Genomic DNA, 12,334 nt, shown 5'->3' with positions numbered 1-12,334 from the left:
ATTTTTTTCTTAAAAATATTAGCTTTGGCAACAGTACAAATGTAGACTGGGGGCCAATTACAGTACCAGTCAAAAGTTTGGAAAAGCTTTCCCATTCTCTTGAATTAGAGAGTGTGTCTATTATTTTTTACTTCCTGATATAACAGGTCTATGAAGGAGGGCATTTGGTAGTTTCTAGTGAGATTTGTGAAAAATTAATTAATTTATATATTACTAGTATACAGTACAGTATATTTTAGAGTACGGTGGTATGGTTTAGCGTTCAAAAATGAATCCCAAACCAACTATTATCAACAACAGAGTCTTCTCCATTTTGTAAAAATGTTTTGAGAAGTTTCAGCATCATAGAACAACAAATCCACAGTATGTATTATGATGAAGATGAAGAAGGGCAACAGGTGGGTTTGTTTACCATTTTGGCCATGTTTTCAGTGACAGGCTTGGCAGCCTCCACAGAGTCGATGGTGACGGTGCAGGCCTGCTCCATGCCGAGCTGTTGTTTGAAACGCTCCTGGAGCTCCTCCTGAGTAAAGTCCAGTTTGGGGTACTCGTGGTCTGCCCTCTAAAACACACACACACACACACACACACACACACACACACACACACACACACACACACACACACACACACACACACACACACACACAAGACAACAGACAGACAAAGACTCTGAGATTAACCTCTCAGAAAGCAAAATTGGCAGACTTTAACTTCTAACCTATCCTTTATTTTAAGCACCTCTAACCTAAATGTGACCATTTGATTTTTGGAAGTTGTTTGTACACAACACTGGGTATAAGCATTGCCTGACAAGATCAATTCATGCCACATAGTTAAGAGACTTCTCAGGCCAGGAGTGAATCATAAACCCATCTCATTCTGCTGCCAAGAGAGTGCTAATCTGAGCTTCAATCTCACAATCATCAGCTTAGTATTGCTAGAAAACAAACAGAGATCATTACTCTCTGAAAAAACTCTTAAAAAGATGTAGAAACATGGTGGGTGCTTTATCAGACAGTAGTTAACCAACTGGTTTCTTTTCAAGATTCAACTGAGCAGACCTGCAGCTTGGATGGTGAGGTCAGATGGCTGTTGGTTTCATCACTGATGTTCATAGCAGCAAATATACTACATTGTGCCTGGACATGAGTGTCAAACACCTAGAAGTAGTTAATATTTGCATGATGGAAAATAAATCCAGTAAACATTTTGGTCTACATAAGCTAAAACTGAGCAGAAATGCCCAGAACTTAAATTGCCATGTGTATCTATTAAGGTTTATTAAATGAACCCCTTACAATCTAAACACCTTGCTAGCAGACCCCTGATAGGCTGCTGCTTACATCCAACCAAAACAAAGTGGTTTACACTGACTGCGTTACCTACAATGCAACTGACTTGACAGACATTAGCAAACCTCTTGCTACAGTAACAGAAATAAATGTAAAGTCAGCTGCTGGCTTAAGGGGGAGTGAGCTGGTCAGGGGGGAAAACACCATAGGATAAAATCAGTACACACTGTGGAAAAGTTGTAGTCACGAGTAGATGTAGTACAGCTGTATGAACTTTAACTAGCTCACTGCAGACAACAGACTGCAGAGAGATAAATCAGGCCTCAGAGAGACCTAGCATGGACAGTTAAAGGCGGCATGGAACATCAACTGCTCACTATAACAGCTCTTGTACAATATTAAAATTTCAGAACAATAAATGGGCTAAGAAGCGAAGACCTCATTATCGGCAGACAGGGGTGAAATCAATAGATAGCTGGTGAAAAATGTGCTGGTGTGATAGTTTTGAAAGTACCAACTTGCAGCTTCTGGTGTACAAGAGACAGCAAAAAAACAAAAAAACAACAACTCTACAGAAGAGACAGTTGTGTAATCTTATTTGAATACTTATAAAACTGAATGAATTAAAATTGCTAAACCTATAGCAATGTTTTTCTTCTTCTCCCTACTCTGCCATGCTCAAAGTCCTTTCACTAGGTATATTAGCAAGGTCTGGACAGCAGAGTTTACAAACTAGTCTTAGTATAGCTCGTAAGCAATATCAAAATATTGTGATAAAAAAGGCATGTTCCAATATGAAAAAATAATCAAATGAGAGAATACCATACAATCTCCGATGACAAGTTGAAACTAGATCAAACTGCATTTTGTACAATCTACATCTTATCAAAATTCCATCTCACACTAACAAACAATATTCTAATTAGACTGTGTTTCTGCTGCTAACACTGATTTAAAATCCTCCAGAGACCATCCAGGCTGCTACTCTGTCATCCGGAGGACCAGTTATTTGGACAGCGTTCCAGTCATTAAGCCAACCTGCCAAAAAGTCACAGCCATAGTCACATAACCAGCTGACCAGTTAGTCAACCTAACAAATGCAATCGGAGGCAAAAGTAATGAAGCAATCAATTTTGACCTGATTTACATTCACTAAGTGGCATACTTCCACACTCTTATGATAAAAATACATGACCTACTGATTGCTACCATCACACACACACACCAGGCCAATAATATAATAACGAGGACCAAAAATATGTCATTCAGATGAAGACCAAAGTGAATAAGGTGCAAGGATTGAGGTTAAAAATACTGCAATTGTACAAAAAGCTGTTAATGAATCATGTGAGAATCAGGAGGGGAAGGGAGGTGGGAAAAGGGAGGAGAGGTGAGAGGAGGAGAGGCAAGGAAAGCGGAGGACCCATTAGAAAGCAGAGTTGACTCACTATAAATAGGCCAGTGCTTGTCTGGCTGTGAAGGGGTGACAATCAAATCTTTCGTAGTCACGCTGGAGCCTTCTGACAGCTTTTCCAGCTCTCTGGTGCTTTGACTCGCAAAATACACATAAGGATCAGCCTTAAAAATAACTCTTATCTTTATCACTTTTTAACATAAGGCCCCACTAAGTTTGTTAATGAATTTCATTGCTTTTAGACTGAAAACACATTCTTTATGAAATCCATGTATGGCAAAGATGCATTATGATACATCATATCATTTTCAAGTAACAAAGTGGTGCAGAAAAGCATGTAACAGTCACTATAACATACAGTGAATTTAGTTTCAGATCATTTTAAGCATGAAGACCAGCAGCCCAAACTTAAACCTTGGTTAACAACATTATCGCTACGATTTTGGAGGAACAGATGATAATTTTATTTTCTACAGACGCAAGAGAGACCGGCCCGTAAAGAATCCTGATTATAATGAATCTGGGATAATACTTCACAATAAAGAATTCAAGTTTCAAGTATTTAGTCCAGCACCTTACAAGTGTTTTTAATAGTTATAAACCCTGAACCATTAATCTCTGAATGCTCCATAATTAACTTTGGCATACCACAAGGATAACTGCCAGGTCCACTAGTATTTCTCTGCTAATTATACATCCATTCCTCTTCCTAATTTGCACTGATATGTTGATGATATTCAAATATATACACATCATATAGTAATTGAGACAATATACTGTATATGAATATCGAGGAACATTTGCAAAATCAAGTCATATTAAATTAATATCCATCATTTATATCTTACCTTATAAAATACAATAAACTCATTTTCTGAGAGATTTATCTCAATTTAGTCAACACAGCTGTAATAACTGAATATCTGTATATAGTACTGTTCTATTTTAATATTTATTGACTAACTTCCAAGTAAGTAACCTATGAGGTACCAGTCAAATACCTGTGTGTAGTAGTCCTGAACCAATGAAGAAGAGCTCTGGTTTGTGGTCAGGTTGAGGCTGGGCTGGTAGTCTGGCTGGACGGTGTGTATGGCCTTCAGCACCATGTCTCTCTCATCTTGCCGGAACACACACTGGCTGAAGAGATTATCCAAAGACAGGCTATCCTCCTCCATCTGCATCAGGCACCTGGATATACAGGGACATACAAGGTTCCAGGTTTTTACTGTCAGTTTTGCCTATATTATATGTATATCTGGAGTTTTTATGAAAAAACCAAGACCACTTTTATTTGTCCAGGTGCTGAGATTACTGGCTTTCATATTTCACTTATTGGAGCAAACACATCTCAAAGAAGCATCTGGTTAATACTGAAAATTAATAAATTATTGTGATGGGCCACAGCCACCCAAACATCATATTACATAATATGATGGTTTCTACACAACAAAGCTGTGGAACTTGCTTTGTCTATGCTATGATTTATTTTAAAAACATAGATCTCTTTGATGCACATAATTAGAATATAGAATAGAATAAAAATTAAGATTAGAATAAAAATACAATTTTTTTTGTATTTTTTTTTTTTTAGCAATAATTAAATCTTTTTTGTGTGTACTGTAAAATCCGCTCTGTATTTTCCATGATGCATGTATGTACAGTGCGTTCAGAGTATTCAGACCCCTTTATTTTTTTCACATTTTGTTATGTTGTAGCCTTGTGCACACAGTACCCCATAATGACAAAGCGAAAACAGGATTTTAGAATTTTTTTTGGAAAATTTGTTAAAAAGGAATAACTGAAATATCACACTGGCATAAGTATTTAGATCCTTTACTCAGTACTTAGTTGAAGCACCTTTGGCAGCGATTACACCCTCGAGTCTTCTTGGGAATGACGTGACAAGCTTTCACCCCTGGATTTGGGGATTTTCTGTCATTCTTCTCTGCAGATCCCTGAAGCTGTCAGGTTGGATGGAGACCATCAGTGGGCAGCCATTTTCAGGTCTTTCCAGAGATGTTTGATTGGGTTCAAGTCAGGGCTCTGGCTGAGCCACTAAAGGACATTCACAGAGTTGTCCCTAAGCTACTCCTGCGTTGTCTTGACTGTGTGCTTAGGGTCATCCCTCAACCCTGACCAGTCCCCCAGTTCCTGCTGCTGAAAAACATCCCCACAGCATGATGCTGCCACCACCATGCTTCACCGTTGGGATGTTATTGGGCAGGTGATGAGCAGTGCCTGGTTTCCTCCAGACATGACACTTAGAATCCAGACCAAACAGATCAATCTCGGTTTCATCAGACGAGAGAATCTTGTTTCTCACAGTCTGAGAGTCCTTTAGGTACTTTTTTGCAAACTCCAAGCAGGCTTTCCTGTGTCTTTCACTGAGGAGAGGCTTCTGTCTGGCTACTTTGCTGTGAAGCCCAGATTGGTGGAGTGTTGCAGTGATGGTTGTCCTTCTGGAAGTTTCTCCCATCTCCACAAAGGATCTCTGGAGCTCAGTCACAGGGACCATCAGGTTCTTGGTCACCTCTCTTATCAAGGCCCTTCTCCCCGATTGCTCGGTTTGGTTGGGCAGCCAGCTCTAGAAAGAGTCCTGATTGTTCCAAACTTCTTCCATTTAAGAATTAATGAGGCCACTGTGCTCTTAGGAACCTTAAATTCAGCAGATTTTTTTGTAGCCCTTCCCAGATCTGTGCCTCAACACAGTCCTGTCTATGAGCTCTGCAGGCAGTTCTTTCAACCTCATGGCTTGGTTTTTGCTCTGATATGCATTGTCAGCTGTGAGACCTTATATAGACAGGTGTGTGCCTTTCCAAACCAATGTCCAATCAGCAATGTCATAATGTCATGGCAAAGGGTCTGAATACTTAGGTCAATGTGATAGTTCAGTTTTTCCTTTTTAATAAACTTGCAAAGATTTCGAAAGATTGTGTTTTTGCTTTGTCATTATAGGGTATTGAGTGTTGACTGATGAAAGGAAAAAATAAAACAATTTTAGCATAAGGCTGCAACATATCAAAACGGTTTAAATCACAGTAAGCCATTAGAGTTAGCTTAGCTCTTCAGCTAACTTACTGTAATTCAGCTTGCTGATGTGGGGGGAAGAGAGACCAGCTGTGTTTCCATAAAACAGACTATTGTGTATCATACTGTATATCAAAATGCAAACAAAAAGGCTTTTTAGTTTACTGTCTTTCAAGTTAATTCTTTCCTCAGAATAGCGAACAAATGTTTTAGCAGTTTAGAAGTCCCAGATGTTAGCTTTTCTCAACAGCATGTGTATTAATTGTACATAAAAATAACCAATACATAACAACCATTAAAACATACACTTCTAAAACTTGTGTCCACCAGTTTCTATCCTTTCTCTTCTCCTAGAATAATCTATTTCCAACTCTGTGGCAAAAAGTTATTACGATACCTCTCTATGAGGTTAGTTTAGATATTTATTCAGTTTTAGCATTCAGAAAGCTAAACAAGCCCATCAGATGACACAAGAAGTCGATTTTCATTTATGAGGGAGAATATTGTTATTATGATGGAAAAGACTTTGGCATTTGATCACAAGTTCAGAGTTCACAACCTTCTGACCTGCCTCTTGATGTGGGAATGGGACCAAGATAATCAGATAACTTTCTGTTTCCCTGATTAATTCAGGTTTTGAAAAAACCCCCGTCTGTGGGATCATTGTATATGTCTCCCCCAGCATAATCGACAGTGGCAGAATATCAATTTAAGTATTTGCATTGACAGGCCTCTCTGTCAGACTGAAAGTGTGAGTTTGATCCAGAGACAGATGGGCACTGACGACATCAGTGAAATGTTTATTTAAACAGAATCTCCTAGAGATCTCCTAGAGAGAGCACAGTCTCCATGACTGGACTGCACAATGCAGGTAATGCCAATGTGCAACCAGTCTCTGGAATACAAATGAGAGGTATAGCAGTATGATTATTTCATAACTCAATTTTATATATGTGATACCTAACAAGGCCTGTGAACGAATATTTTCAGGCTGGTGGATCTTTACTCCTCTGTGATTTGTGGCTAAACTAAAATGAATATTTTGTTTGTGTAAATCATTTATAAATTTTAATATGTATTGTTATTATTTATGCTGCACATTGATATTCTGATATTCCATAATATAGGCCATACAGTATTATTACCATGTCTGACATTCAGTGAAGCACAGACAAAAGGTACTGTAGGCTATTTGTAGGATCTACAATGTGCACTATGCAGTATCTTTACATGTTTAATTAATCTTTCTTTAAAACAGGTATCTTATCTCTTGTCTCCAGGGTAAAACCTTGTTAGTGTTATGCATACTTTAAGGTGTGATGCCCCTGCCCAACAATGATTGAGGAACCTGAGGACCGTGTTTGGTTGCACTGCACCCTAGAGGTTAACAAGAGAACTACATGACTGAGCCAAGAGACATAGGTGCGGAAAAAACATTTGTCATCGACCAGAGAGGATGAGAGAGCTCTGCTTCACCCTGCACACCTTTTCCTCAAGACAATTATAAACAGCAGCACGCTAATTACCATCTGGAGGAAATCCTGGCTCAGCAACTTCCCCCGATTTAATCTAATCAGAAGTAAGCAGGGTTCTGCACATAATGGTTGAATAATATGAGGAAGGAACTGTAGTACAAGATACAAGTCATGTGTCTACTGTTTAAAGTTATGCAGTGTGTTTGGGAATATTTCTAAAGCAAACCAAAGAGGTCACATTTTTGAGTATTTTCACTCATGCCTTGGAGTGTCTTTTGATGCAACGTGCAATTTTGGTCTGAGTAAATGAGAGAGCCTTGAACAAAGAGAGGATTAGTCCGGGTGCTGGCAGTGTGGTCCAGAGGAACAAAGAGGGCAGAGAGGTTGAAAGATAGAGCATAATCAGCCTGGTGACTGCTCTGCTGCACCCTAGGGAGCAAAGAGCTCTGGAGGACACAGCACTTACAAAGGGAAAACTTAAAGGGATAAGTGTGTGTGTGTGAGTCTGAGGCATGTGTGTGTGTGAGAGAGTGGGAACAGATTGGTACACTGAGGGCAAGGCTGCTGCAGGGGAGACTTCAGAGGCGAGAGTGATATTAGGAGAGTACGGTGGTCGGGCCCTAATAAAGGGGAGCACAGTAAAGAAATTGGCAGACAAACAAACAAACTGAGTGACAGAGAAAATGATGATAATGAGAAGGAGAGGGAACAGAGGGTAAGAGAAAAGATAGGCTGAGAGACTGAGCGGGAGTGCACTACTGCAGAACAATGTCATATAGGCATCAGTTTACAGTGATCGATGGACCAACCAGATACCTACCAACAACCCCAGTGCCCTGCCATCTGTCCCACTACTGTACCACACTGCATAGGGTGATGTCCCCAGGCCCCAAGAGGAAAGTATGCGTGAGCTTCTGTGTGTTTGTGTGGTTTGTGCAACAGCACTCGGCGTGACTGAGGCTGACGAAGCTCTCAAACAACTATCAAGCCTGCGGTGACATGAGGGAAGTGATAAGATCTCATAATTTCACTACAAAATCAAGTAGTAGGAGTGGGCTATTTTGCATGGTGTAATTAGAAACTAACTGTTTCCCAATTCACACGCTGACACCTTTAAAAGGACATAGCCTATGAAGGTCAAACCTTCAGAAGACTGAGAGCTGTAGGCTGAAGGTATGTCTTCTCCCAAAATGTGATGGTCTAATTTCACACAACCAAAAAACTAACAATGCATTCAAGCAGTCCTTGTCAACTCGTAAACTAAAAAAACTCTCAAAAGTTTACCAAAGGGAAGTTGTCTTCAAGTAGTAAACAAAGTAGCAACCAAGCATGGTTTCATGTTCCATGTGCACCTGAGTTTTGATATTTTCAACAACTGGCAACAATGTACCATTTTTAAGTAATAGTAAACACTAGGACCCAACTAAGGAGGAGATCTGTACTGAGGATTTTACTGCTGAAAATCAACTTGTGAGTGCCCTCTGATGGACAAGTCTCTGGCATTTCTTCAGTGGATTTGAGAAGTACTGCCTGAATGTACCACATCTGACAAGCACACAAGGGATTGGGGGATTCTGACGGCCACAAAGGACACTACTTGTGTCCTCCTAGGGAGGTTAGAAAATGACCTGCTATCAGAAGAGCTTTTGGAGTACAACAGCCCTGTACACCATGTTATTATGATGTATGAAGTCTTGAAATACAGCCTGTGAAAGTTAGATAAAAGGTAAATAAAACAAACACCCACTGTGCCCTGTAGTTTTTTTCTTGCTATAATAACTCCAGACTAATGTTAGTGTCATCTGAAAAAAAAGAGAGTTCAATATTAGCCCTGCCACTGCGTTGGCAGCAGTCCTGCTGATTGTATTGGCTGCCATCAAACAGGAACACACACTGTGACACATGTAGTTTTCTCTTGAAGCTTTGAGCTGTGCCCAGTGGGTCTATGTGTGCTAAATGTCATGCAATAAATCTAAGTGTGGGGCTGACACACAGTCAGTGACATAACAACTCAATTAATAATACTTAACAGTGATTTGTCAGGATGACCTAGTTACTGTTTAGACACAACTTGGCTAGTGGCTGTCAAAGTTGTCCTTGATGAAAAAAGTTGCAAATAATTGCAAGGTTTTCTGAGTAAAAAGAAATTAAATACAACACAATCCATATCATCGGAGTTCTGCAGTCTTTTGACAATTAGTCTAAGCCAGCCTCATTAACAATGTGTCAGCATGCTGCCACAACCAAAACTATTTTATGTGGCCTTGTGAAAAGCGATAATTATCAAAGAGGCTTCCAAAATCAACAACATTTTTGAGAAACAATAATTCAATGCTGAGTCGCTATAAAAACAACATCAGCCCTCTAGGGAAAGGAATCAGCAATACTTTTATCTGTACTGAACACTGATACTGTTTCCATACCATTCAAAATAAAGCATGCCTTCATTTACAATCGATACACAAGACAACTTGAGTTTTCACAACTGGGCAGGTCATGACGTAGCCATGATGGCAAAGGGAACAAAGGTAAACTTAACAAATCCTCATGGAGAACATTTTACCAATTTAGAACCAATTTAGCAAGAAAAACTTGTAAAGAATAAAATGAAAATCAAAGCAAACCAACACCAACATAAAAAACACGAGGCAATAAAAATATGATATGTATATTGTAATATGAAATATATTTTTATACAACTTCTACATTTTAAGTAAACTTTTAAATCGGTATTATGGAGAAGGAGCATACATTACAGACAAGTCACATATTACTTTTTTGTGTAGAGTGCACTGGACATGAGGCTGATTTACCTCTTTCATCTTGAATCTCACTGTGTTCTGCTGTTTTTTGTGGTTACAAACTGTATGAGATGCTGCGCTACATATTATATTTATTTGTAAGATGTAAAATGTGTAAAAACATTATCCTGGTCTAAATATTAGGATGTGTATGGTATTTAACAGTTGATTTTGCGTCACAGAAATATCCATATATGGAGAGCACAAGATACACAGATAGAATCAATACACACTGACGAAGACAAACATTTTCAAAACCAAGAAATAGCTGCTTGACATCTGTACAACTCAACAAGACGTAAATGCAGTCTATGCTGTTAAAACGGGTTGACTAACTTGCCACTACTAGAGGGTACGTCACCAAAAACTATATGCTTGCCTCAGAGACACAATATGCTTTTTCCCCAACAACATTTTAAGATAAAAGCAGTCATCCTTAATGACAGTTATTGCAACAAAGATAAATAAAGTCTGTGCCAGAACTCAGAAAGGGTGTTTCAAAAGTGAAAACCATGATGCTAACATGACCCCTGCTGGTAAGTCTAAGTATTGCCACAAGTTCTCCTTTCAAAACTCAGTCTTGTGGCCCTCCAGTAACACCGCACTTATGAAATATCAAAAAATACCAAACAAATGTGTCAAATACGATTTATCACAAACAAAATTCTATATGATTCTTGGAGATTCATGGGTAGTATGTGTTTGCATGTGTGTGTGTGTGTGTGTGTGTGCGCATACCTAGTGATGACTCGTGGAGGGCAGTTGGGATTGCGGCCCATACACTCCAGAGCAGCACAGTAGGATCCGAGGTTTGGCTTCAGACTGGCCTCTTCTAACAGTATAAACATGCGACCAATCTGATTCAATGTTCCCTACACAGACAGAGACATGGGAGAAAAGTTTATTGACAATAAGGAAACACCAACTCCTTCCAGCTGGACAATGACTCATTTAACTGATGCGGTTTCCTTATAAGGTGTCATAAAAACACCCTCTACTGCCTGAGAACCACACTTACACAGTTTTAGTCATTTGTAAGTGACAAATTACTGTTTTCCTGCCATCATTAGTAAGTTAGTTAGTACCAGTGTAATTATAATGATGAATGCAGTTGTTTGCGTTTCATCTTTCACTAGATATTTAAAAACTTCCATAAACCTTCAAGAACCAGTGTGACCAGTTACCTCAACTTAGTTCAGTGTTTTGATTGGTTAATCATCCCCACAAAAATATTGCTAAATGCTATAAAGTGCTGTAGTTAAAAATAGGCTGTGTTCAGTTTATTTTAAACTCAGTCAAACCTTGAAATTGTTACTGTCACACATACTTTATACTGTATTTTGTCTCAGAGGTATAAAAGGCCATAGCCAAATCCACATAAGCCCAGTTTTCAAACACAGTGAAAAAAAAACATGGTTTTTGATCTGACCTTCTTGGCCCAGACCCTCATCATGATGTTGTAGATGTCTGTGCTGAGATGTTTACGTCGACTCATAACTCTGTGCTGGCTGAGCAGGAAACAGTGTGCTCGCTCAACGTCCCCCGCAAACACAGTCGCCTCCAGGTAAGAGCGAATGCTCAACCGGATGTCTCCACATGTAGTTCCTTCACCGCTCTCCTGTACATGTAGGTGCTCTGGGTTACTAGAAGATGTCCACTGGCTCACTTGTTGACTGAGCCTCCTCTCCAGCTCCTCCACCTCGGCTAGCTCCTTAGCCCTGGACTGGGCATCAGTAACAGCCTGATTTTGGCCCTCTTCACCAGAAACCTGATTTTTAGAGTCTTTCTTTTTAGAGTCCTTCCGTTTCCCCTTAGACACTTTGTGTGACATGGCTGCTGTCCCTGCTGCAGCAGCGGCAGCAGAGGCGGTAGCAGTAGAAGAAACTGCAGCACGAATTTCATCAGACAATTTCATGTGACCTCTGCTCTTCTTAATCAAGGGTGCAGTCTTTTTAGCTGTGGTAGAAATAGTTTTATGTGTCGTACCAGGGAGCATTGAGTTGCTTTTGCTACCTTTAGATTTTGCTGCTGGTTTCTCTTTGACATTCTTCAGGTGCTGTTGTTTCTTTTTCTTCTCCTGAGTTAATTTTTCCATCCAGCGGCTGGGCTGAGTTTTAGAAGTTCCTTTACCAATAATCTGTCCTGATTTAGGAATGTCACCTTTCTCCTGAGGTGTGCTTTTGGCACCCCTACCAGATAAAACCCTCCCAGAGGAAGGGGCTTTAACAAATTCCACCTTTGCTTGATGAACATCTAGAATGATGTCAGATTGGAGTTGCTGGATCCTGGCATCTAGCACTTGGAGGGAGAAATAGAAAAGAC

The 12,334-nt window shown here is 39.6% G+C and overlaps 1 protein-coding gene across 1 annotated transcript in view; it reads right to left on the bottom strand.

Moving 5' to 3' along the window:
- polrmt (polymerase (RNA) mitochondrial (DNA directed)) overlaps positions 1–12,334 on the bottom strand; it is a 50,551-nt gene that overhangs the window by 35,787 nt on the left and 2,430 nt on the right. The window contains exons 3-6 of the mRNA XM_067597302.1: positions 11,442–12,310; positions 10,751–10,884; positions 3,711–3,897; positions 413–562 (exon numbers count right to left, since the gene is read on the bottom strand). Of these exons, the coding sequence (XP_067453403.1) occupies positions 413–562; positions 3,711–3,897; positions 10,751–10,884; positions 11,442–12,310 (1,340 nt within the window). The remainder of the gene's footprint in view (positions 1–412; positions 563–3,710; positions 3,898–10,750; positions 10,885–11,441; positions 12,311–12,334) is intronic.

Source organism: Thunnus thynnus, chromosome 8 (genome assembly GCF_963924715.1).
Source record: "Thunnus thynnus chromosome 8, fThuThy2.1, whole genome shotgun sequence".
Classification (NCBI taxonomy): Eukaryota; Metazoa; Chordata; class Actinopteri; order Scombriformes; family Scombridae; genus Thunnus; species Thunnus thynnus.
The sequence above is the reverse complement of the archived record's forward strand: the minus strand, read 5'-3'. Positions and strand labels throughout refer to the sequence as shown.